Source organism: Gasterosteus aculeatus, chromosome 7, assembly GCF_964276395.1.
Source record: "Gasterosteus aculeatus chromosome 7, fGasAcu3.hap1.1, whole genome shotgun sequence".
Lineage (NCBI taxonomy): Eukaryota > Metazoa > Chordata > Actinopteri > Perciformes > Gasterosteidae > Gasterosteus > Gasterosteus aculeatus.
Genome location: NC_135694.1, coordinates 2,012,707 through 2,040,257, shown reverse-complemented (window position 1 = coordinate 2,040,257; position 27,551 = coordinate 2,012,707). Strand labels below are relative to the sequence as shown.

General features: G+C 43.3%; 2 protein-coding genes and 1 long non-coding RNA gene across 22 annotated transcripts in view; 2 read left to right on the top strand and 1 right to left on the bottom strand.

Annotated features, from left to right (window-relative positions):
• LOC120821470 (GRB2-associated-binding protein 1) overlaps nt 1–4,255 on the top strand; it is a 19,397-nt gene extending 15,142 nt beyond the window's left edge. For 2 of the 3 annotated variants that reach the window (XM_078105324.1, XM_078105322.1), the window contains exons 13-14: nt 2,169–2,726; nt 2,836–4,255. The gene's annotated coding sequence lies outside the window, so the exon portion shown is untranslated. The remainder of the gene's footprint in view (nt 1–2,168; nt 2,727–2,835) is intronic. The other variant, XM_078105323.1, reaches the window with a different exon arrangement.
• On the bottom strand, nt 2,363–26,506 carry LOC144410212 (uncharacterized). The gene is made up of 2 exons (XR_013468126.1): nt 26,435–26,506; nt 2,363–2,931 (listed from the first exon to the last, which is right to left on the bottom strand). It is a non-coding gene; the product is annotated as an uncharacterized LOC144410212 (long non-coding RNA).
• The window catches only part of LOC120814647 (uncharacterized), a 51,789-nt gene continuing 48,170 nt past the window's right edge, over nt 23,933–27,551 (top strand). For 6 of the 18 annotated variants that reach the window (XR_013468117.1, XR_013468116.1, XR_013468115.1 and 3 more), the window contains exons 1-5: nt 23,941–24,091; nt 25,475–25,559; nt 25,681–25,736; nt 25,876–26,238; nt 26,348–27,551. Coding sequence is in view for 7 of the 18 variants with exons in the window: in XM_078105352.1 (XP_077961478.1) it covers nt 24,085–24,091; nt 25,475–25,559; nt 25,681–25,736; nt 25,876–26,238 (511 nt within the window). In the remaining 11 variants the exon portion in view is untranslated. Of the gene's footprint in view, nt 24,092–25,416; nt 25,560–25,680; nt 25,737–25,875; nt 26,239–26,347 lie in introns of all 18 variants that reach the window. The other 12 variants (XR_013468121.1, XR_013468120.1, XM_078105351.1 and 9 more) reach the window with 10 other exon arrangements.

Here is a 27,551-nt window from a genome sequence, read left to right as displayed (position 1 = left end):
CACGGTTTCTGTTGGGGCCCCTTTGAGGAAACAGACGGTTTGGCACTAAACTGATTACTATCAACAACTTCTCCATTTACACTATATGAGTCACGCCCCAATAGGGCGATGAGCCAATACGCTTGAACCCCAAAGACGTGAAGCTTTATGATTGGTCGGTAGAACAGTGGAGTGGGAGTTTTGAAAGTCAGTCAGTCATTCAGATGACACGTGTGAGCGCACCTTCACAGAGAAAGAGAAAGAACCAGCACGTGGTCTGAGACCGTTATTTTATTCTTAACTTTGTAAATGAGTTCTGATGAACTTCACTGACTGAGGAGTTTTACTTGTTGAAGAGCTTCACAGGACTCAAGACATCCAAGGTAAGGGGAGAAGGACTAAATGGATAACACAAGATATTTACGGTTAATAATATTTGTTTAGCTTATTAAATATAATTAACCTGTAAAAAGATTAATTGCATTGATCAGATCAGAATTTAACCTGATCATCAAGATAAAAAACAGCTAACTCACAACTGCTCTGCACTTTAGCTTGTTAAAGTACTTCACTTACTGTTACTGTACTGTTTTATATTTATATTGCACACATTTCATTTAATCTAAGTTTTTTTTACAACCTGCTCAGTTTTGCGCTTTTACCTCATCTCTGCCTTATTTTTATTTTTATTTCATGTACATTTATGTAAATATTGGATTTTTATTTTAATTTTAAAATTGGTCGGCTTTCCAGAAAAGGCAAGCACAATAATTTCAATACACAGCTCGTGTGTAACTGACAATAAAACATCTTTGAATCTCTGCGTAAAGAATCCTAATCAGCCTCATGAGGTTGTGTGTGTTCCCTGTGTGGTGTTTGTTACACATTTCGGTACGTAGATGTTCACTCTGAGGTCTGTGGAGCCAAATGCAGAACACGAGCTTTGAAACTCGAGAGATTCATGTGGTCGTTGAACGATACAATCTGAGACAGTTTAGTGATTTTATTCTATGATTCTGACGAGTAGAGTCCAGAACAGCCAAACAGAACTTGGTTCCTGGCGTCAATGGTTTCACATCATCCTGAATACAGTGTGTAGAAAGTGTTGATCCATAAGTCTCTTTGTTCCTACGTCTCCTGAAGGCAACGCGTTGACGGTTAAACTCCACCAGATCAGGAAGTCTGAATCTGCAAAAGGAAGATCAGGGAAACAAAGACGTTAAATTGAAAAAAAAATCTGAAACTATACAATTTAAATTTGAAGATATAAAATCTGTAATATAATACTGAGAATATTCAAAAAAATATATAAATAAGTGGAGAATGAAAAAAAATATTTTATAAAAAAAAAAAAGAGGAACTGAGTCTAAACCGTTCAACCCAACTTTTCGTCCACATATTTTTATTTGAATATTGTATTTTTGAATGTTCAAGATCAAGTCTTTCAGGTTCCCATTTCTTTTTCAAATGATCAAAACCTTGATATCAAGCCCTTGTTTTCCCTCTCGGCCAACGGCTCGTTACTCAACAAGCACACGTGACCGTTGGAGGATTTTGGTGAAACATGAGGAGACCTGCTCAGTGCAGGTGAAGCAAAACCCAGAGGACACAAGAGACGACAACTCTTCAACCATGAAATGAAGAGGAGAAAAAGGGAAAGAAAAGACAAGTCAAGACAAAGTCCAGTTGAGAACGGCTGGTTTATGATCCAGCCAAGAAAATAGTGTAATGCACTGATTGTAGGACGTGAAAAGGTTGAGCGGGTCTCTTGTTGGGACAAGAAACTTCACAGTGCAAACAATGAAGGACCATGAAGTTTCCATCGGCCATGTGAAAAGCATTAACGATTAAACAAAAGTACCTCTGCACCAGGTGTATGCAAAAAGCTACTCGTTTTGTCTTTGTCTTAATCAGTTGCAGATGTTACACACTTTATAAAGCTCCTTATGTATAAGTACAGGTGACCGTACACATACATCTTGTATTTGGCTATGAGTGAAACATCTCCAGGAAAACCAGCTTCACTTTGTGGTTGTCGTTCTCCTGGAGGTTGTCATCAGCATGAAAGCTTTGTGTGTTTGTAACAAGCATGATGAAGAACACAAAGAGCATCAGGATGTGAAGACACACTGTAGATTGTTGGTGTGATGATGATGTTTGAGCCTCTTCTCCTCTGTCTCCTCTCACAGGGAGGAGATGATCTGCAGCATCCTGGTGATCTTCATCCTGACCTCCTGTGTCTGTGGTCAGTTCACTTTTGTGTTTGTGAAGCAGCTGTGAAGCATCAGCACACACTCCTCAGAAACATCTGGAGATGGAGTCTAAAGGCTCCATGTTAAAGCTGTCACTTTGTCACCTCCTCCTCTCCTTCTCTGTCTCCTCAGCAGGGTCATTTGTAGTGAATGTGACACAGAGCTGGTATCATGCAGAGGAGAACCACAACATCTCACTGGAATGGATGTTCCCCACCAGCACGGACCCCTCCCCCAACGCCCTTTATGTCTCCTGTGAGACGTTAATTAATCAGATACACTCAGTCCTGTTTCATCTGTATGAAGGTGTCGAGGTCCCAGAGCTGCAGGATAAACGCTTTGCAGGACGAGTCCAGTGGGACAAAGACGTCCTCAGAGAAGGACGACTCAGACTTCACATCTCCAGACTCCAGACTAGTGACTCGGGGCTGTACTGGTGTCAAGTGGACACAAGTTATGGGATGAACTCTAAGGAATGTCACCTCAATGTCACTGGTAGGTTCATGAAGTTAAACTTACTAACACGTTTAATTCAGCAGCTTTATTCAGATAAATAAACCTTTTTCTTTACATGAATAAACAGATTTGTTGTGTCTCTTTGCAGCAGTGAAGGATCGACCCGAACCTGAGACAACGAGTGACACCAGACTGAGAAGGATCGGCCTCTACTGGGCACTGGGACTACTGGGACTGACAGCAGCTCTACTGGTTCTTTATTCATTTTATCGCTGCATCACAGCTAATGTCACTTGTTAAAGCAAAATACAGCCTCACGCTGCTCCCTGATGGCTAAAGGGTGGAATTCACTTTAAATACAAACTTTACGGATCTCAGTTCTTTACACAAGTTATTATATTCCTATTAAATACAGTGTTCACTTTAAACTATATTTTTTGGCAAAACACATTAAGACACACGTGTAAACACATGGTGGGCGTCACAAATACACTATTTTCTAATTCATTATTGAACTTAATGCGATTAATTGCTATTGTTTTGTGGGATTTAAGCAAGAAGATCCCCCCTAGTGGTGGAAATTATAATACGTGTAATAGTGTTAAGTGTTAAGGTCGGCGCATGTTTCTGCGTCACTTCATGGTTCTGCGTGTGTTGCAGAGCGATTCACCTCCAGAACAACAGGCGGAGTGACGTGTTTTGTTGAAGACGACCCAGAGAGTCGCGTCTATTTATTTATTTGTTTGTTTATTTATCATAGACTTTATTGCCTCGTGCATCCACACTGCTGCTTCTCACCGCGGACACATTTGTCCCGTATTTTCCTCCACAACTTTGTGCACCTCTCGACCGGCAAACCGGCGTCTGCGGCGATCTCCCTCCGTGAATCCAACCCGCTTCTAAACCCGCCAGTGACGGCTTGTAGAAGCGCTCATATTTACGCATTTATTCCCACAAAAGTTCTTCAATCTGATCCGATCTCTCGTAAACATTCCTCGTTTTAATAATGTCGGTATCGGGCTGTGAAAGCGGAAACGTGAGACTCCGTAAAGGACGCAGTTAGCGGAACAAGTCCAGTAGGGGACACTTTGAAGGAGAAGCCAATGACGTTCAAATGCACCCAAGAAGACACCTCAGGAGTCTTCAAAGGACCAAAGCGGGGAAACGACTGTTACAATTCTCCTGCAGCCGCTTTGATAAGTCACTTTAGACTTGACTCAGAGAATTCTATATTTCGCGAAATATTCCACTGTTTTTCACTTTAACTGTATTCCTTATCACTTTGTTTAGTTATTAAATACTTTTTGATTTTTAAATTTGAGCAAGTTGACTCTTTTGATTCTTCGTTTCCGGCCGGGACGAGAACAAAGGAGTGAGGCCTCCTTCGAGGGCTTTCCCAACCCGCAACGCTATTAAATGCAGAACAATCGTGATTAATCAAGTTCAATTTTTCCATCTCTCCTAGCACAAATACATACCATATCATATTTGTACAAAATACATTATACTAATACATTTTTTATATATTGTGCCTTGAATAAAGTATTACCTGTTTAATCACTACGAAATCAGTGTCTTCATTTGTCGTATTAATTCAATAAGTCACATAGTGATCAAATCCATCCTCAATAATACAAACGTGTCACATGAAGGTAAATGTTAAGAGAGAAGCAGATTAAATACACACAGCATACAAGGTACACACACTTCTCAGCATTCTGTCTATACAGTGAACACTCTTTTATTTCATAATGTGATCACTGAAGAGGTTGTTAATGCTGCTACATGTCGTGATTATTAGTGACCATTGAAAAGTCCTGAGGAGAGTTCTCTAAAGTGAGAGAAATAAGCTGTAGGCTGACTTCTGAGCGGACCGACGGCCTGCCGGCCGGGTCCTCTCGTCTCATCGTCTCTCGGGTGAAACCACAAGAACCACTCAGGCTCAAAACAAAAGTGTATCAAGCAGCGAAATCCAGATGAGGTGATTTATGAAATGCGAGTGTGTAAAGTGTAAAACATGTTGGACTGTTGTTCCAGACGCTCGTCCTCCTGTTCAGTAGTCGAGATCATCAGCGTTCACCCTGTTGCCTCGTCTAAGTCAGGAGGGCCGTACTTTAGGCCTCTGTGAGTACATGAATATGTGGTAGAACACCTGTGAACACGCGTGTGCGTGTACTCCAGTGCTGTGGAGTCAGTTTACGCTGTGAATAAACAATGAGGACATGTGAAGGACCGACGTTATGAGGCATGATGGGACATATCTAGCAGCTTAGGGACCAATGGGTGTCCATCAGGGAGAAGATGTTCAACTAGAAGACGATACCTGTTCCATCCACCAGGGGGCGTCACGTGATCACACTACTAACTACTGATAACAACCAGGTTCTCTGCATCTGCACCGCTGCAGTAGTTCCCACACGTTTTATGTCAGGGCCCCTTTGAGGAAACAGACTCATTGCAAACCTGCCCCCCACCCCCCGAAAAATAGGGACGCTCCTTTGTAAAGCGAGGTATTTATTGGCAGCACATTTCAACATCAAGCCAATTCAAAGCTCTTCACATAAGACAAAGACAAAGTCCTCAATGATGCGTTGCACTGTGGCGTTGGAGCTGTGGCTCAGATGGAGCAGAGGGCTGCTGTGGAGGAACACTTCTTCTGCAGTCAAAACCACAGCGTTTATTCCTGACAACTCTTTAATGTCAAAAGACCAATATTTGATGTTGTGTTCATTGCTATAAACTTGACGATCAAACATTTGTCTTTTCGTTTTTTAACTATCAATATTTTGTTTTCTCTCACGATACTTCTTATATTGCAATATCTTGACCTGCAGTTTCATGAAGAAAAGTACTTCTGTGATGCGAGGCAAACAAGTGTTTACAAAAAGCCTTCAACATTTACAAACTATTGTATTTGCCAATTCAGTACAATTATATATTCTTTTGAATTTAAGGATTTTTCAAGGTAATTCTTCAAAATCTTCAGCATCTTACTGAAACAAAAAGAAGGCTCTTGTAGATAAACACTGGTCACCAACTTGCCAGGCCGAATCTTTATGGAGTCGTTCAGACGCCTCCAGGCAGAGAGAAACTCCTCTCACCTGTTTGTATGATGGAGAAGTTGCATCACAGACGTCACTGTGGATGTTTGCAGATCGGGTTCCACCCTCAACGCTCAGTGAGAGACGTGGTTCACCACATGGTCCATAAGTAAAGCCCTTATTCCATCTGAAATAACAGCTCTTTGTCTTCTTTGTCTCCACCAACCCGTCTTCCTTCTTCCATTTACAAAATAATATTAGTCTTTCTGAGCTCTATATAAAAAAACTATATAACTCTATATTACAGTATATATATACTGTAACATATATATATATATATATATATATATATATATATATATATATATGTGTGTGTGTATATATGTATATATGTGTGTGTGAGTGTGTGTGTGTGTGTGTGTGTGTGTGTGTGTGTGTGTGTGTGTGTGTTCACTAACAAGTCTAAAGTCTCTGCTCAGTCTTTCAGCTGAAATAGAATCACCAGTGTTTTGAAGACACATTCCGTGTTGAATGTGTGGTTCACAGTTCTGACAGCAGTGTGTTGCATCTGAACAAAGTGCTGCAATGAAAGAGGAACTAGAGTTTGGTCCTGATGACCTGCTGCTGTGCAGACTGGAGTCAGAGTTTCACACATGTGACTCCCGCTGACGTTTTCTAAAAACTCTGCACTACTTCACAACACTGCCGTCCCAACACTGACACACCGCCTTGCTGGACCTGTTTTTTGACTCTGTGTACAGGTCTTTGTCGCCACTCCTAAAACTATTCAGTCGTCTTGTCACCTGCCCAACACTGTACGTCCTGGGCAGACCGGTTTTTAGTTACGCTTTGCAGCTAAAATATTTGTGATACACCTGAGAGTGTAAAATAAACCTTTCTATTCTATTTCAAGCTTGGTAGTATGAATATCTGTGGTGAATTAGTTGTAATTCTCCCTCCTGCTTCTCTGTAAAGGTGCGCTCAAAGTCAGCAGAACATCTGTCTCGTACCTTACGTCCTTACTTTCAGGACGGAGAAGGTGTTGGTTCCATTGCAGGAGTCTGAGGGCGTTTTGCACTGCGGGAGCATTTCCTTCTCTCAAAGAAGGCTCTTGTAGACAAACACTGGTCACCAACTTGCCAGGCCGAATCTTTATGGAGTCGTTCACGTTGACACTGACTTCCTTGTTTATCTTGAATGGTGACAGAACATTTTCTGCTTCTTTTGTTGGGATTTCATCAGATGTCAGCTGGGTTTCTCCTTGTTTTATGCAGGAAAACACTGCACCTTTGGTCTAATAGTGGACGTCTGTCTGCCTCCAAAACGGTTTTCTAGACTCGCCTAATTAAATAACACTGTATACCTGGTGATTTTTAGGAAAGAAGAAAAGCCAGGATGACTCATCGTATGAATGTATCACAGCTCACCGCTTATAAAAGCTGGTTCTAGTCAGAAAATGGTCGATTATCATATTCATGACGGTCAGGAACACATCCTGCAGCAGATTAGGCTGATTGTGACGTCACAGAGGAGTTTATGTGCTTTTATGTATAAACTTACTGACTGAACAGGTTACATGTTGAAGGCCTTCAGATCAGAGAGAGAAGAGAAATATTCACCTGACTGGTCTCCACTGGTTACACAACACTTATTGCAGATGAATAATAAAAGCTGCAGTAAAGAAATGTCCTCACTTTGAGACATTCAGACAAGGTTGGTGGCGGTTCGAACCCCTGCTGCTCCATGTCACGACGTTTGTGGTGACCGTGTTATGCTGTAATCAACTGAGGCAAAAAGCCAAATGCATGTTGGCATTTAGTCAACTATCTGTCAGTGTCATGTTCTTAATCACAGGGCGGGTTGTTTTACGTTTCTCCAACGGCTTGGCCTCTGGGGGAAGCAGTTCCTGTTGTTCTTTTACGTCTCACTTGGGTCGTCCATGTACGGGCGGCAGTTCTCACTTTTACATTTTTTTTTAAGGTAGACATAATTCTTTTCATTATTCTGGTAGATGAACTCCAGCATTCTGATTGGTTGACAGTGTGTACAGGGTGTACTGTATTAAGCCGTTATGTACTGTACCTGTTTACATTTACATAGCAGTGAAAACTCAATAACAGTTAGTTGGTGGTTAGTTGTCATTTCAGTTTTCAGCTCGGTGGCAATCACCGAAAAAAAGACCCGACATGCCTCAAATGAGAGATGTAAGACGCCTTTTAGCTAAAGAGGACAATTGAGGTGGACGTCATGAGCGATGTGAATGAATGAGATGGTGCGACATCTTGCAAAGAGACCTGGGATGTTTTCAGACGACGCACAAGTGAATGTCCATCTCCCAACTAATCATAAAGCAACTCCTGGTGCTAACAAGCGTGATGTTGCTGTATCTCCGTTGTACAGCAGCAGCCAAACGTACAGGGACTATTTTCTTCAGGCTACTGAAATGTGGCCACAAGGCAGCTATTTACTTACTATTAATAATGTTGCTGATGACAGTATTATAAAAGCAGTAAGGTAGTCGAGGCTGTGCTTTATTGTCAATGTTACACTTTAAGGGTTTGTCCTGAACTGGAACTGCCTCGAGTACCTTATTATTATCTCAACAATGTGTGTAAAAACACATTGTTGAGATAAGTGATGAATCATGAGACTTATTTACAGGTTAGAATGTTTCTACCTGAGAGCCTCATAGTGAATAAACTGACCTCACAGCATTATTGGTGACACACACACACAGATGAATTCAGTAGCTGTCAGTTTAGACACAATTTCTCATCGAATCGATAAGAAAATGTGTCTCAACTTTTGACTGGTGCTCTATATGAAGCAGATAATAGAAAGACATTTGCTAATAAGTATTCAATAAGAGTACAAGTACTTCAAAAGTAACTGAGTAACTAACTGTGACCTGTAGTTAAGTAAAGATTCAAACATTGACCTCTGAGATGTAGTAAAGTACATTAAGATGTTTACGGAGCAGAAGCATGAAGCGGTGCGACGCTGTTGATCTTGTTGTTGCTTGGCAACAACAGACAGAGCAGGAAACCCTACTCAGAGAGCAGAGGTCATGACAAGTACTCAAGTAACAAACAATACAATGTTCCCTCTCAGCCCCTCTGCCGGATCGCTCCTATTTCAAGGCGTGTTACGTCCGGCTGCCCTGTTAGTGTTTTCTCCTCACCCATGTCTTTGTTTTCAGTCTGTTCTTCACAGGTGTGGTGAGTTGCTGCTGACGATGCAGGCGTGGCCAGCTGTTCCTCCAGCCAATCCAGCTCTCAGCTCTGCTCCTTCAAAAATGTTTCTTTGTGAGAGCTTGGAGGGTGGATTGTGGTTTGGGAGAGATTGAGAGTGACATTGATTTAGATATTGAAAGAATATATGGTTTATGTTGTTTGTTAATCGGTGGTCTATTGTACTCCAGGTCTGTGTTTATGTTCTTACCCCAAGAGCGCTGTGGAGCAGGGCTAGGTAAGATACCCTGGGGTCTACATACACCTGTAGGGAAAACCTCTGTTAGATACAGTGGATTAGAAGCCAGTGGCTGTCACCCAGTGTATTGTAGCAGTAAGGTAAGTGGTGTGATAGGTTAGATTGTGGTAGGTAGGTTTAGAGGATCAGGGAAGCTCAGGGTCCTTTGTTTTGTTTCTTTGCTTTGACAGACCGCTGGCACCGCCCTACTCCACAGGCCGTGTTACCTGTTAGTCCTCCTGTACCGTGTCTTTGTACTAAACCCACCATAGCCATCCATTGTAGTAGTGTCCTTTACTTATTGTGGTAGCAAGCTGGGGCCTTCGCACACGGTTCAGAATCATCCAGAGGGCGTGGTCTTGGGCAGTTTCCTCCTCTCCTGAGCCGGGGTGGAGGCGTAACAAGGCAGAACAAACACACACCCTGATTACCCCCACCTGAGGCCATAATGCCTCCCCCTGGCACTGTTCCCCGAACCACTCCCTTTTACTTCCCCTCTGCAGCCGCATTTGGTCAAATGCATCCGTCCTCCTGCTGGAGTCAAATTAAAGATGAAGCAGGGGTGTCAAACTCAATTGCACAGGGGGGTAAAATTCAAAACACGCTTCAGGTCGCGGGCCGAACCGAATAAACATTTATTGAACACACTAAAACTAAATGTTTCTTTTAACATAAATACAAACCGACAGGAATGTTATTCTGCTATAAATAAACTTAAACTTTAAATATCTTGCTCTCCTTAAAAATATATCCTGTGAAATTATACAAGTTAGAAATATGAACATGCTGCAAAAAAAACCTGGAAATTTAAATAAAATGTGTGCTTTTCAGTAAAAACAAATAACGAATCAAAACATTCAGATTTATTTGCTCTTATGCCATTTTATCAGAGCTGGATGCTTTGCATCTTTTTTTGGCATCAAGTTGGTTTATGTTGGCGTGAGGTGCCGTGTTGTGGAGACTCTCAGGATGGACTGAAGGTGCTCATCAGTGAGACGTTTGTTTGTCTTCACTGAGAACAGCTTCTCACGCAGATATGTGCTACCAAACATGCACAAGGTTCGAGCCGCATGTACGGAGCTGCGACATTGCTGCGGGACCGGAGTGAATAAACAGTGTCGTACTTTGTCTTTAGTGTCCCATCACACTGCAGCTCAATCAGCTGCATCTGGATCTGCACAGGTGCAGTTTCCACGTCGACGGCAAATGGGTTGCGAAACAACTCGAAATTATTTTTGTTCCTCAAAATTACCAACGCGCCGCGCGCAGTGCGCTCAGTTTATCATCCAGTGCGTATTTGGGAACACCGCTGTGCCGCATTACTTGGCAACAGGGAAAGTGGGGCAAGTTGCACTGGTGCATTTGTGTCTCCCATAAAATCAGCTTCACTTGAAATGCCTTCACTGCGTCATACATGTCAGTGATCATGCGGTCGCGTCCCTGGAGCTGGAGGTTTACCACGGAAAGCGCTCGGCAAGACAGCTGAAGCGCTGCATTATGGGATCTGTAGTTTATTTTGTTATCAGTGCTTCATATCGTCGGGCCATTAGTAACAATAATATAAAATGATCTCGCGGGCCGGATATAATTGCATGCCGGGCCGGATATGGCCCGCGGGCCTTGAGTTTGACATCTATGCTTTAAGGGTTCTGAACAGAAGATGGTTCCGTGAGTTACTGCCGCTGTCTTTAAGGAGTGTTTTAGTTCGTAGAGGGTTAATGAACTGGTCCACACTCCAGTACAGGACGTGCAGGCTGATGGTACCCAGACAAAACTAAAACAATCCCAATCAAACATAAAGGTACAGCAGTTCTATATAAACACATGTGTAAGTCCTCTTATGAAAGTCTGTTACGGAGTCCAGATAATGTCACTTTGTGTTAAAGTAGACTGCGTGTCCGGTGTGTGTTGGGTTGCGTGTCGGTTGATATGTCCTTTGATGTTAAAAGTAGTGCTTTTAAGATAATACAAGTCTTTTTTTAAATCGATAACAACAAATGAGATGTAAAGACATCGTTTCCTGATTCCTGATGTGATGATGATTGTAACAATAGGAACTATAAGTAGGAACTATTGTTTAGTTCCGTGAGTCACACGGACTGTTATTGTGAAACACTGCCTTGTAACCAGACCGAGCAAGATGGACCGTACAACGCGACGTGAAAGTTTATTAAAGTTTACAACCCAGTGAGGTGAGACCTGGAAGAGTGTCCTCGTGTTTGTGATTAAGCACCGCGTTATAACAGTGTGGCAGCGGGAGAGGACTTGGTCGGAGTACGTACTGGTTTACTCCGGTCTGAAGAGAGCTAACCGCTGCTAGGTCGAGCTGCTAGCGCGCGACTGCCGTGTGATTCCATCGAGGGACTCAAGCCGCCACAGACGATGTGTTTGGGCTCCAGCAACCTCTCTAAAACACGGAGGAATTGGAGGGATGAGTTTGTCCTGTATGTGGATCTAACAATGGCTGAAGCTGACGATAAACAGAAGGTAAAACTGTTCAGCTATCTTGTCGTCGAGAGTGGCAGAGAACTTTTGGATACCCTGATGGGCGACACAGCTAGGGATGCATGGAGGATAGAGGACATCATCACACAGTTTGATGATCATTGCAACCCAAGCGTGAATTAGATAGTCGAACGCTATTGTTTCTTCACGAGAAATCAGGGCGCCAGTGAAAATATAGACAGTTATGTCACAGAACTGAGACTGCTGGCCAAAACATGCAACTTTGGGACTTTGAGAGACTCGCTCATTCGTGATAGGATTGTGTGTGGTGGCAACAACACGATCATGAGAGAAAGGCTGCTGCGGGAGAAAAACTTGACACTGGACACATGTTTACAACTGTGCAGAGCAGCAGAGCTCTCCAAGGAGAACGTTAAAACCATCACCGGGCCGATGGGTGAAGAGGTGCATGCCGTGCAAGGGGCACAGTACCAGTGGAAAGGCAACAACACAGTGGAGTGTAAATACTGCGGAAGAACACACGAAAGGACCAAACAGAAATGTCCGGCGTTCGGAAAGAAGTGTGCAAAGTGTGGCAGAGAGAACCACTTTGCAGCCAAATGTAAAGCGAAACCAGACCAAAGGAGGAAGAAACGTGTGAGTACAATAGCAACAGAATATGTGAGTGATGAATATGTTGATATAATATGTATCACTGTGACAGACACTGAGATAGTGGATGCAGTGAAGACTGACTTGGGCAAAGATGAAGACCCAGAGAGAACAGGATGTGAAAGATAACACTGTTAAAGAGGACACTCAGCTTCTCTATGCTGGTATGCTACTAGGCAAAGACATGGTCAAATTCCAAATAGACTGTGGTGCTAGTTGCAACATCATCCCCATTAACCTGCTGAATCCAGACACCGAGCTAGAACACACTAAAAGTGTACTAGTTATGTACAACAAAAGCAAGCTGAAGCCAATGGGGAAATGTAAGATTAAAATAAGGAATCCAAGAAATCACAAACTATATCGCTTGGAGTTCCAAGTGGTGAACACAGACGGTGCAGTGCCTCTGCTGGGTCGGAAAGCCAGTGAGGGGCTGAAACTGATTAAAGTGCACCATGAGAATATCATGGCAATAGACAGTATAATCACAACAGGAAAACCGACAACAGGGTGGACGATGGAACAAATCAAAACAAGGTATGCTGACGTGTTCACTGGAGATGGCTGCCTTGGAGGAAAATACAAGACGGACAGCACAATGAAGCCGGTGCAGCTGCCAAAGAGATGGGTTCCAGTGGCCCTGATGAAACCACTGAAGGAAGAGCTTAGAGACCTGCAACACAGAGGGATAATCACTCCTGTAGAATGCAGCACAGACTGGATCAGTGCTATGGTGGTAGTACAGAAACAGAATGGCAAGCCAAGGGTCTGTATTGATCCCAAACCCTTGAACAAAGCACTAAAACGCAGTCACTTCCCACTTCCAACCATCGAGGACATCTTACCAGATTTGTCAAAAGCTAAAGTGTTCACAGTGTGTGATGTCAAGAGTGGATTCTGGCATGTACAGCTGGAGGAGGAGTCCAGCTATTTGACAACGTTTGCCACTCCATTTGGAAGGTACTATTCCAGAGAAAGCTGACACAAGCGCTGGATAATGTACCTGGTACATTACAGCGGATGACATCCTGATCACAGGACAGGGGGAGACACAAGAGGAAGCGGAACGGGATCACGATGAAAAACTGAAACAGTTTCTCGACAGATGCAGGGAAAAGAACATAAAATTGAATGCAGAAAAATTCAGACTGCGACAGAAGGAGACCACATACATTGGACACCGCTTGACGACAGATGGACTCAAAGCGGATCCTGAAAAAGTGCGTGCTATCGGGCAGATGCCAGCACCGACGGATGTAAAAGCAGTGCAGAGGCTGATAGGTATGGTTAATTACCTCACCAAGTTTTGCCCACACCTCTCAGACCAATGCAAGGTATTGAGAGACCTGACACACAAGGACAGTGAGTGGACATGGACAACAGAACATGAGGAGGCATTCCTCAACCTGAAAGAGACAATTGCGAATGCTCCAGTATTGAGATATTACAACCCTGAGGAGGAGCTGACAGTACAGTGTGACGCTTCAGACACAGGTTTGGGCGCAGCACTGATGCAGATGGGGAAGCCAGTCGCTTTCGCAAGCAGGGCACTTACACAAACTGAGGGGCGCTATGCCCAAATAGAAAAAGAGTTTTTAGCAGTGGTTTTCAGCATGGAGAAATTCCACCAATACACATATGGCCGCAAAGTCACTGTACAGTGATCACAAGCCGTTAGAAACCATTGTACGCAAACCCCTGCTGAGTGCACCCAAAAGGCTGCAGAGCATGATGCTGCGCATACAAAAATATGACTTGGATGTCATTTATGTGCCTGGAAGAGACATGTTACTGGCCGACACTCTCAGCAGAGCCTATCTTCCTGAGAGTACACTGGTGGAAGCTGATCTAGAGACTGTCAACAAGGTGCAACACTTACCGATCTCCTCAGACAGACTTCATGACATAAGGTCTGCCACAGAAAAAGACACCACATTGCAGCTTCTCATTAAAACAATGAGCCAGAGATGGCCCAAGGACAAATCACAGGTACCGAGTGAAATCAGGCCTTACTTCTCATTACAAGGAGAATTAAGCCACCAAGATGGAATAGTCTTCAGGGGTGAGCGTGCCGTAATTCCTGACAAGCTGAGATCAGACATCACTGGTCGATTACACTCATCGCATCTGGGTGTTGAAGGATGCCTACGTAGAGCTAGAGAGTGTGTCTACTGGCTGGGCATGAACGACCAGATTAAGACGTATATAGCCAAGTGTGATATCTGCAGGTCGGTGGACAATAAACAGCACAAAGAAACATTGATGTCACATGATGTTCCAAGCAGGCCATGGGCGAAGGTGGGCACCGATCTGTTTGTGTTTGACAACAAGAACTATCTCATCACTGTGGATTATTGGTCGAACTTTTGGGAAATAGACTACCTGGTAGATACCAAATCCACTACAGTGATAAAGAAACTGAAAGCTCATTTTGCCCGCCAAGGCATTCCGGATTCAGTGATGTCAGACAACAGCCCACAATACGCGTCCCAGGACTTCCAAAAATTCTGCGAACTGTGGGGATTTCAGCATGTGACCTCGTCACCTGGCTACCCGCAGAGCAATGGCAAAGCAGAATCAGCTGTCAAGACGGCAAAGAGACTTCTCATGAAAGCCAAAGCAGCTGGACAGGATCCTTATCTTGCAATTCTGGACCACCGCAACACACCGTCACCGGGCCTGGATAGTAGCCCAGCACAGCGACTACTCAGTCGCCGTACCAAAACACTGCTGCCAACGAAAGCAACCCTGCTCAGGCCAGAAGTCATTCAGGTCAGCCAGAAGCTGACCAATGTCAGAGTACATACTACAACAGATCAGCTAGAGACTTGGACACACTTGCCACGGGTGACTGTGTGAGGATACAGCCACTCCCACCCAACGCTGTCTGGAGACTAGGCAGGGTGCTGAAGCCAGTTGATTGGAGGTCCTATGAGGTTCAGTTGCAATCTGGAAGTGTCATTAGGAGAAATCGCAGACGCCTCAGGCGTGCACCTGGTGTGACCTTTAGTGACCCTCTCGATATGGAGATCAGCATTCCCAGTCAGCCACAGGCTGTGAGACATGAACCTGCAGAGTCTGTTCCTGTCCCTCACGGTGTCGCAGCAGAACATACACCCAGAGACACTGGTGGCGGAGACACCCCTGTCACGACCAGAGCCGGGCGCACAGTGGTGCAGCCACAGCGATATAAGGACTGTGTGGTATCATGCAGATGAATGCTGATGTTTACATGCACCTGACACGTGAAAAGTGTACAAGCGCAAAAGTTATGGTTTATTGGATATTGTTGTGATCATTTGCACATTTCATGTTCTTAGCGAATGGTTGAGTGTTATCTCAATGTGAAATTGGTGATGCTGTGTTTTTAGTTTGTTATAGGCTATGTTCATCAGTTGCTGAGAGAAGGTTTTATAGATGAGCATATTGAATTGTTTATAATTTAGCAATAAGCAGTGTCAGTGTCAGTATTATAATCTTGCTTGTTGGTCACAGCCAAATGTTGAGATAACAGCTCTAACTCTGAAAAGAGAAAGGATGTAACAATAGGAACTATAAGTAGGAACTATTGTTTAGTTCCGTGAGTCACACGGACTGTTATTGTGAAACACTGCCTTGTAACCAGACCGAGCAAGATGGACCGTACACACGACGTGAAAATGTATTAAAGTTTACAACCCAGTGAGGTGAGACCTGGAAGAGTGTCCTCGTGTTTATGATTAAGCACCGCGTTATAACAATGATGATGATGTTTGAGCCTCTTCTCCTCTGTCTCCTCTCACAGGGAGGAGATGATCTGCAGCATCCTGGTGATCTTCATCCTGACCTCCTGTGTCTGTGGTCAGTTCACTTTTGTGTTTGTGAAGCATCAGCACACACTCCTCAGAAACATCTGGAGATGGAGTCTAAAGGCTCCATGTTAAAGCTGTCACTTTGTCACCTCCTCCTCTCCTTCTCTGTCTCCTCAGCAGGGTCATTTGTAGTGAATGTGACACAGAGCTGGTATCATGCAGAGGAGAACCACAACATCTCACTGGAATGGATGTTCCCCACCAGCACGGACCCCTCCCCCAACGTCCTTCATGTCTCCTGTGAGATGTTAATTAATCAGACACACTCAGTCCTGTTTCATCTGTATGAAGGTGTCGAGGTCCCAGAGATTCAGGATAAACGCTTTGCAGGACGAGTCCAGTGGGACAAAGACGTCCTCAGAGAAGGACGACTCAGACTTCACATCTCCAGACTCCAGACTAATGACTCGGGGCTGTACTGGTGTCAAGTGGACACAAGTTATGGGAGGAACTTTAAGGAATGTCACCTCAATGTCACTGGTAGGTTCATTAAGTTAAACTTACAAACACGTTTAATTCAGCAGCTTTATTCAGATAAATAAACCTTTTTCTTTACATTAATAAACAGATTTGTTGTCTCTTTGCAGCAGTGAAGGATCGACCCGAACCTGAGACAACGAGTGACACCAGACTGAGATGGATCGTTTTCTACTGGGCACTGGGACTGACTGCAGCTCTACTGGGATGTTTATTCAGTTTTTATCTGCATATCAAAAAAAATTTGATCAGCACAACAAATGATACATCGTTGTTAAATTCATCTAAGTTTTTGCACAGAAAGTGTCCAACTTCTGACATCAAAGCATAAATGTGTGATAATTTACCTTGTACAAGTCAAATTAAATGTTTTCGTTACATCTCTTTCTTTTTTTCATCAGAAGAACAGAGACCGACCTTCATGATCCACCATTTAATATTCTGCTTTTACGAGAAATTATTTTCCTTAAGTTACGTAAAGAATTTAAAGAGTCTCTTGCATCATCTTTAAAACTTCCTTTAATCCACCACATGAGGGATGACGTGTGCGTGTACTCCAGTTTACGCTGTGAATAAACAATGAGGACACGTGAAGGACAGACGTTATGAGGCATGATGGGACATATCTAGCAGCTTGGGGACCAATGGGTGTCCATCAGGGAGCAGATGTTCAACTAGAGTCTAAAGGCTCCATGTTAAAGCTGTCACTTTGTCACCTCCTCCTCTCCTTCTCTGTCTCCTCAGCAGGGTCATTTGTAGTGAATGTGACACAGAGCTGGTATCATGCAGAGGAGAACCACAACATCTCACTGGAATGGATGTTCCCCACCAGCACGGACCCCTCCCCCAATGCCCTTTATGTCTCCTGTGAGACGTTAATTAATCAGACACACTCAGTCCTGTTTGAGCTACATGAAGGTGTCGAGGTCCCAGAGTTTCAGGATGAACGCTTTGCAGGACGAGTCCAGTGGGACAAAGACGTCCTCAGAGAAGGACGACTCAGACTTCACATCTCCAGACTAATGACTCGGGGCTGTACTGGTGTCAAGTGCTCACAAGTTATGGGAGGAACTATAAGGAATGTCACCTCAATGTCACTGGTAGGTTCATTAAGTTTAACTTACTAACACGTTTAATTCAGCAGCTTTATTCAGATAAATAAACCTTTTTCTTTACATGAATAAACAGATTTGTTGTGTCTCTTTGCAGCAGTGAAGGATCGACCCGAACCTGAGACAACGAGTGACACCAGACTGAGAAGGGTCGGCCTCTACTGTGTACTGGGACTGACAGCAGCTCTACTGGTTGTTCATTAATTTCATCTTTGCATTACAAAAAATATTAGTGATTACTACAGAAATGATGCAACAATCAATGGTGACATGAAGTGTCAGGGAGACTGTGGGTGTAGAGTCCAACCAAAGGATCAACGGTTCCATCCCTGCTGACCCGCGTGTTGATGAGCCCTTGAGCAAGACACTTAACCCAGCATTGCTCCTGTAGCTGTGACCACAGAGTGAGAATGGAGTGAATATTAGTTACTGACGGCAGGAAGCTGCTCATCAGTGTGTGAGAGGATCAATGAGAACACATTTATATTTATGTACCGGTTTCATTTTTGTGTTCTCTGACTGAGATTCAAAGGAAATCCACAGTCTTTACAGACGGAAGTGTTTTTTTTGTTCTAGACCTTCGGCTCCTCTAACAGAGACTCTTACTACTGAACATATTCTGCATTAAGCATCATGCTGCTCGTCATCAAAGACTAATGTTTATTCTGGTTCCTAATCATAAAGAAAGGAAAAGATTAATATTCTGTTTGTTAACTTGATTTTGCTCAGAGTGTCTGTCACATTTCTGGTGACGTCACTGTACGTCTGGTCATTGCGCCTCGCTCCGCAGAATGAGAAACGTCACCACGTTGTGGTCGTAAATCATTTCACTGTCATAAAGCCTGTATAAAGAAAAATAGATCCTCACGCTGCCTCAATATTGCATTTTGCACATAATGCGATTAATCGATATTAATCGATGACCACAGAAAAATTGTGCAATTTATCAAATTCAATATCTTCATCTTTTTCTAACATTAATACATACCATTTCATATTTGTACAAAAAATACAATGTTACATTACTTTTATTCACTATCCTACTTTTATCTTTGAATATATTGTGCATGGAATAAAGTATTACTTTTATAATCACTACGAAATCAGTCTCTTCAATTCAATTCAATTCATTATATTTTGTATAGCCCAAAATCGCAAATTACAAATTTGCTTCAGAGGGCTTTACAGTCTGTACACATACGACATCCTCTGTCCCGAAACCCACCATCGGCACAGCAAAAACTCCCCTAAAAATGAAAGAACCCTTCTGTCACGTGCTGTCCTGTTGGGGGAACGGGAAATGACGAGGATACAGCGTACTGGTTTACAGTCTTTATCGAACCGTTTTCATACAGCACGCGATCAGCTCCAGCTCCTTCGCCAGCCTCCCTCGCTGTCGCCGGATCTCTCCTACTTAAAGGTAGAACACACACACACTGATTATCATCAATCAATTATTCCCCCGGCACCGTTCCCAGAACCACTCCCTTCTCCATCCCCTCTGCAGCCGAGCCAAACCACGGCCGCCACCACATACCCCCACCGCCCGACGTAGGCCGGGGAGCCGTCCGGCCTACTCCCCCCCTTTCAGGAGCGGGAGAGGAACTCAGCCACAGTCATCTGCGCCCCCGGCCGATGGACCACCTTGAAATGAAAAGGCTGTAGAGTGTGTATCAAGTGAATCAAGCAGCGAAATCCAGATGAGGTGATTTATGAAATGCGAGTGTGTAAAGTGTGAAACATGTTGGACTGTTGTTCCAGACGCTCGTCCTCCTGTTCAGTAGTCGAGATCATCAGCGTTCACCCTGTTGCCTCGTCTAAGTCAGGAGGGCCGTACTTTAGGCCTCTGTGAGTACATGAATATGTGGTAGAACACCTGTGAACACGCGTGTGCGTGTACTCCAGTGCTGTGGAGTCAGTTTACGCTGTGAATAAGCAATGAGGACATGTGAAGGACAGACGTTATGAGGCATGATGGGACATATCTAGCAGCTTGGGGACCAATGGGTGTCCATCAGGGAGCAGATGTTCAACTAGAAGACGATACCTGTTCCATCCACCAGGGGGCGTCACGTGATCACACTACTAACTACTGATAACAACCAGGTTCTCTGCATCTGCACCGCTGCAGTAGTTCCCACACGTTTTATGTCAGGGCCCCTTTGAGGAAACAGACTCATTGCAAACCTGCCCCCCACCCCCCGGAAAATAGGGACGCTCCTTTGTAAAGCGAGGTATTTATTGGCAGCACATTTCAACATCAAGCCAATTCAAAGCTCTTCACATAAGACAAAGACAAAGTCCTCAATGATGCGTTGCACTGTGGCGTTGGAGCTGTGGCTCAGATGGAGCAGAGGGCTGCTGTGGAGGAACACTTCTTCTGCAGTCAAAACCACAGCGTTTATTCCTGACAACTCTTTAATGTCAAAAGACCAATATTTGATGTTGTGTTCATTGCTATAAACTTGACGATCAAACATTTGTCTTTTCGTTTTTTAACTATCAATATTTTGTTTTCTCTCACGATACTTCTTATATTGCGATATCTTGACCTGCAGTTTCATGAAGAAAAGTACTTCTGTGATGCGAGGCAAACAAGTGTTTACAAAAAGCCTTCAACATTTACAAACTATTCTATTTGCCAATTCAGTACAATTATATATTCTTTTGAATTTAAGGATTTTTCAAGGTAATTCTTCAAAATCTTCAGCATCTTACTGAAACAAAAAGAAGGCTCTTGTAGACAAACACTGGTCACCAACTTGCCAGGCCGAATCTTTATGGAGTCGTTCAGACTCCTCCAGGCAGAGAGAAACTCCTCTCACCTGTTTGTATGATGGAGAAGTTGCATTACAGACGCCACTGTGGATGTTTGCAGATCGGGTTCCACCCTCAACGCTCTGTGAGAGACGTGGTTCACCACATGGTCCATAAGTGAAGCCCTTATTCCATCTGAAGTAACAGCTCTTTGTCTTCTTTGTCTCCACCAACCCGTCTTCCTTCTTCCATTTACAAAAAAAAATAGTCTTTCTGAGCTCTATATATAAAAACTTTCTCTCTCTCTCTCTATATATATATAAATATATATATATATATATATTACAGTATATATAAAATACACAGTACATACACATATGTGTGTGTGTGTGTGTGTGTGTGTGTGTGTGTGTGTGTTCACTAACAAGTCTAAAGTCTCTGCTCAGCCTTTCAGCTGAATAGAATCATCAGTGTTTTAAAGGCTCATTCCGTGTTGAATGTGTGGTTCACAGTTCTGACAGCAGTGTTTTAGCATCTGAACAAAGTGCTGTAAATCCACAGTGTTGTGCAGGTTGTGGATACGTCATGTGATCAGTGTGTAGAGTTCAGAAAACTGTGGTCAAGCAATGAAAGAGGAACTAGAGTTTGGTCCTGATGACCTGCTGCTTCTGCAGACTGGAGTCAGAGTTTTACACATGTGACTCCAGATGTGCCCGCTGACGTTTAGCAATAGAAAAAAAACTAAAGTCTTTTTGTTTTCTAAAAACTCTGCATTACTGTAACCAACCCTGACACACCGCCTTGCTAGACCTGTTTTTTGACTCTCCTACTCCCACTCCTAAAACTATTCAGTCGTCACTTACTTACACTTACTGGTACGTGCTGCAGACCGGTTTTTAGTTACGCTTTGCAGCTAAAATATTTGTGATACACCTGAGAGTGGAAAATAAACCTTTCTATTCTATTTCAAGCTTGGTAGTATGAATATATGTGGTGAATTAGTTGTAATTCTCCCTCCTGCTTCTCTGTAAAGGTGCGCTCAAAGTCAGCAGAACATCTGCCTCGTACCTTACGTCCTTACTTTCAGGACGGAGAAGGTGTTGGTTCCATTGCAGGAGTCTGAGGGCGTTTTGCACTGCGGGAGCATTTCCTTCTCTCAAAGAAGGCTCTTGTAGACAAACACTGGTCACCAACTTGCCAGGTCGAATCTTTATGGAGTCGTTCACGTTGACACTGACTTCCTTGTTTATCTTGAATGGTGACAGAACATGTTCTACTTCTTTTATTGGGATTTCATCAGATGTCAGCTGGGTTTCTCCTTGTTTTATGCAGGAAAACACTGCACCTTTGGTCTAATAGTGGACGTCTGTCTGCCTCCAAAACGGTTTTCTAGACTCGCCTAATTAAATAACACTGTATACCTGGTGATTTTTAGGAAAGAAGAAAAGCCAGGATGACTCATCGTATGAATGTATCACACCTCACCGCTTATAAAAGCTGGTTCTAGTCAGAAAATGGTCGATTTTTATATTCATGACGGTCAGGAACACATCCTGCAGCAGATTAGGCTGATTGTGACGTCACAGAGGAGTTTATGTGCTTTTATGTATAAACTTACTGACTGAACAGGTTACATGTTGAAGGCCTTCACAGATCAGAGAGAGAAGAGAAAGATTCACCTGACTGGTCTCCACTGGTTACACAACACTTATTGCAGATAAATAATAAAAGCTGCAGTAAAGAAATGTCCTCACTTTGAGACATTCAGACAAGGTTGGTAGCGGTTCGAACCCCTGCTGCTCCATGTCCCATGTCGAAGTGTTCCAGGTAAGAAGTTTAAAAAAGGTACCACCCTTCCCAGAAATGGTGACTCGTGTTTGATGGAATCAACTGAGGCAAAAAGCGAAATGCATGTTGGCATTTAGTCAACTATCTGTCAGTGTCATGTTCTTAATCACAGGGCGGGTTGTTTGACGTTTCTCCAGCGGCTTGGCCTCTGGGGGAAGCAGTTTCTGTTGTTCTTTTACGTCTCACTTGGGTCGTCCATGTACGGGCTGCAGTTCTCACTTTTACAGTTTTTTTTAAGGTAGACATATTTCTTTTCATTATTCTGGTAGATAAACTCCAGTGAAAACTCAATAACAGTTAGTTGGTGGTTAGTTGTCATTTCAGTTTTCAGCTCGGTGGCCGAAAAAAAAAGACCCGACATGCCTCAAATGAGAGATGTAAGACGCCTTTTAGCTAAAGAGGACAATTCAGGTGGACGTCATGAGCGATGTGAATGAATGAGATGGTGCGACATCTTGCAAAGAGACCTGGGATGTTTTCAGACGACGCACAAGTGAATGTCCATCTCCCAACTAATCATAAAGCAACTCCTGGTGCTAACAAGCGTGATGTTGCTGTATCTCCGTTGTACAGCAGCAGCCAAACGTACAGGGACTATTTTCTTCAGGCTACTAAAATGTGGCCACAAGGCAGCTATTTACTTACTATTAATAATGTTGCTGATGACAGTATTATAAAAGCAGTAAGGTAGTCGAGGCTGTGCTTTATTGTCAATGTTACACTTTAAGGGTTTGTCCTGAACTGGAACTGCCTCGAGTACCTTATTGTGTGAAATATTTCATCCTCAATGGATGAAATATTTCAGTATTCAGTATTTCAATATTTCATCCTTAATGGATGTAAAAACACATTGTTGAGATAAGGGATAAATCATGAGACTTATTTACAGGTTAGAATGTTTCTACCTGAGAGCCTCATAGTGAATAAACTGACCACACAGCATTATTGGTGACACACACACACAGATGAATTCAGTACCTGTCAGTTTAGACACAATTTCTCATCGAATCGATAAGAAAATGTGTCTCAACTTTTGACTGGTGCTCTATATGCAGCAGATAATAGAAAGACATTTGCTAATAAGTATTCAATAAGAGTACAAGTACTTCAAAAGTAACTGAGTAACTAACTGTGACCTGTAGTTAAGTAAAGATTCAAACATTGACCTCTGAGATGTAGTAAAGTACATTAAGATGTTTAAGGAGCAGAAGCATGAAGCGTCATTAGATCAAAGTACTGAAGTAACAAACAGTACAATGTTCACTCTCATTCCATCAGAAGATCTAAACTGTCTGTTTTATAGTAAATACGTCACATATTTAAAGTCTTTGGGGTTTCAGGACTTGTTGAATCGGAGGCTTGGGTCAACATTTATAGTCAATAACCTGAACAACAGACCACCGATGAATTACATTCCCAGCACACCCGCTCTTCCCCCTGACGACACGATGACACAAATACTCCTTTGACTACAAAGCGCACAGTCTGAACGATGTGAATTCTTTTCATAGTTTCTCTTCTGTTTCCGTCCTCGCTGCAGCTCCAAAAAGAGGCGTGTCTCTTCAAACAGGTCCGACTACAACTGACTCTAAACCACGCCCACCACCACACGGCTACTTAAAGAAGCGTCTCGTTAAAGCCTCAGTCTCTAACACGTCGTGTCCTCGCTGCGCACCTCGAGCTGTGAAGAGTCCAGACAGAAGAAGAAGAACCGCGTTCTGAGGACATGCGAGGTAATGAATGAATGAATGAATGTCTTAATGTCTTGATGTTGGTGTTTGTATCATTTGGTCAAACGCATCTGTCCTCCTGCTGGAGTCAAATTAAAGATGAAATCCTACTTTAAGGGTTCTGAACAGAAGATGGTTCCGTGAGTTCCTGCCGCTGTCTTTAAGGAGTGTTTTAGTTCGTAGAGGGTTAATGAACTGGTCCACACTCCAGTACAGGACGTGCAGGCTGATGGTACCCAGACAAAACTAAAACAATCTTTATTAAATACTTGTCTTTAATAAAGGTGCATTTTTATTTGTACTCTTTATTCTTGTGTTTATAGATGCAATGTGTGTGTTGGGATTACACATGTAGCAGTTACGCATAATCAAATACTAAGAAGTGGCAGAATAAGCAGCTTTTACCGTCAATTCAGTGCGGATCTTCAACATGTTGCACAACTCTGCTGTGCACGTAAACCGGCCAGTAATCACGTGACGTGTCCAACATGGACCAATTCATATCCAGATGTTACTGGACAAATAATCTACCGATTAGTGAGTCGGCAACTATTTCAGGTTTAATATTAAACTGATAAGTTTAGTTGAGTGATGCCAACTGCAAGACGTTTAACATCTAACTCCACTACTGGTGTGTTTATGGACGTCGAGCGTGCGTGTGTCCCGCAGGCAAACAACCTTAAAACATCACAGGGAATAACGTGGGTTGTCTTCCGATCAATGCGCAATAATGTACCCGACCAGATGGGTAAATGTAAATGAAATCAAATACAAACCAGGAAGCACATCGACTCATGGAAAACAGCTGTATTCAAACTTAAACATATAATCCCAATCAAACATAAAGGTACAGCAGTTCTATATAAACACATGTGTAAGTCCTCTGATGAAAGTCTGTTACGGAGTCCAGATAATGTCACTTTGTGTTAAAGTAGACTGCGTGTCCGGTGTGTGTTGGGTTGTGTGTCGGTTGATATGTCCTTTGATGTTAAAAGTGCTGTTAAGATATTACAAGTCTTTTTTTAAATCGATAACTGTCACAGTGTGGTTCACTTCCTGTTGTATTTTGTAGTTTTCTGCCACTCGTGTCCCCGGGTAACTTCACTTCCTGCCTTGTCCCGTCGTCCCCTGTGATCGTCTAATAGTTTACACCTGTGTCCAATCACCTGCACCTCCCTTGTGTATTTAAGCCGTGTGACTCTTGTGTCACTTGTCGCGTCATTGTCTGTTGTCGTGGATGGCCGTAGTTTCATGCCTGCTGTTTTTCCCCCTGGTTCCTGTGTTTTTTTTGGCCTTTTGACTAATAAAGTCTTTTGTTTTCCTGAGAGGACTGCGTTTGAGTCCTCCCTCCCCCACGCATCCCTGACAGAACAACAAAGATTAAAGTTCCCTGTTGCAGGAGCGAGAAGAGTCTGTGCTGGGGAGTTCTCTCCTTGATGATCGTGTGGCCTGCAAAGAAATACTTCTCTAAGTGAGGACATTAAAGGATATTAAGAGTTTCAGTTGGAAACAAAGTCTAAAAAGATGTAAAGACATCGTTTCCTGATGTGTTGATGATGTTCAAGCCTCTTCTCCTCTGTCTCCTCTCACAGGGAGGAGATGATCTGCAGCATCCTGGTGATCTTCATCCTGACCTCCTGTGTCTGTGGTCAGTTCACTTTTGTGTTTGTGAAGCAGCTGTGAAGCATCAGCACACACTCCTCAGAAACATCTGGAGATGGAGTCTAAAGGCTCCATGTTAAAGCTGTCACTTTGTCACCTCCTCCTCTCCTTCTCTGTCTCCTCAGCAGGGTCATTTGTAGTGAATGTGACACAGAGCTGGTATCATGCAGAGGAGAACCACAACATCTCACTGGAATGGATGTTCCCCACCAGCACGGACCCCTCCCCCAACGCCCTTTATGTCTCCTGTGAGATGGTAGCTGATGAGATACCATCGCTCATGTTTAATCTGTATAAAGGTGTCGAGGTCCCAGAGCTGCAGGATAAACGCTTTGCAGGACGAGTCCAGTGGGACAAAGACGTCCTCAGAGAAGGACGACTCAGACTTCACATCTCCAGACTCCAGACTAATGACTCGGGGCTGTACTGGTGTGAAGTGGACACAAGTTATGGGAGGAACTTTAAGGAATGTCACCTCAATGTCACTGGTAGGTTCATCAAGTTAAACTTACTAACACGTTTAATTCAGCAGCTTTATTCAGATAAATAAACCTTTTTCTTTACATTAATAAACAGATTTGTTGTGTCTCTTTGCAGCAGTGAAGGATCAACCCGAACCTGAGACAACGAGTGACACCAGTCTGAGAAGGATCGTTCTCTACTGGGCACTGGGACTGACAGCACCTCTACTGGTTCCTTTATTTTATCTCTGCTTTGCAAACAAGACCAGTGATCAGCAGAAGAAACAATACATCAAAACCACAATTAAAGTTATTGATCCTTTAATGTTTCGCACAGAAACAGTCTGAGTTGTTCAGACTGGAGTCCAGCTGAGACACATCTGGATCTTTGGATGTCTCCTGTGTGTCTCATGGACCAACAGCAGCATGAAGGTATCAGTGAGTCTACAGAGACACGTGTGACTCAGGGAGCTCTAGGTACGGCCCCCGGGCAAGTCGTCCTCCGTCTTTTGTTCATTATTGTCCGTGGTCACTTCTGTCTCCATTTTGGCTTCGTTCTCAAACTCTCAGGCCACTCTTTACACTGCTGTGTATTGTACCTCCTTTTTTGTCCTTTGCTTACATTACGTCTTAGAATAAGACGGGCGCCATCTGACAGCCAATAAGGATTTGCATTTAAAAAAAAAAAATTGACGGTTTGAATATTATTTTAAATTGTGGAAAAACTCAAAAGCGACTTTTGTATTTGATTTGAAAAGTAGCAAAGTAGATTACAAGGTGTAAATTGTACTCAAGTATGAGTAAAATTACCCACTTGAAGAAAATACTCATAAAAGTACAAGTGCCCAAAAAATCTACTCAATTACAGCGACGTGGGTATTTGTAGTTCGTTACTTCCACCCCTGCTTCTAACTTCTGTAAACCAACCAGGTTCTCTGCATCTGCACCACTGCAGTAGTTCCCACACGGTTTCTGTCGGGGAAACCGTCTGTTTGAGGAAACAGACGGTTTAGCAGTAAACTTATTACTATCAACAGCTTCTCCATTTACACTATATGAGTCACGCCCCAATAGGGCGATGAGCCAATACGCTTGAACCCCAACGACGTGAAGCTTTATGATTGGTCGGTAGAACAGTAGAGTGGGAGTTTTGAAATGTCAGTCAGTCATTCAGATGCCACGTGTGAACGCACCTTCACAGAGAAAGAGAAAGAACCAGCACGTGGTCCTTGAGACCGTTATTTTATTCTTAACTTTGTAAATGAGTTCTGATGAACTTCACAGACTGAGGAGTTTTACTTGTTGAAGAGCTTCAGATCACAGGACTCAAGACGTCCAAG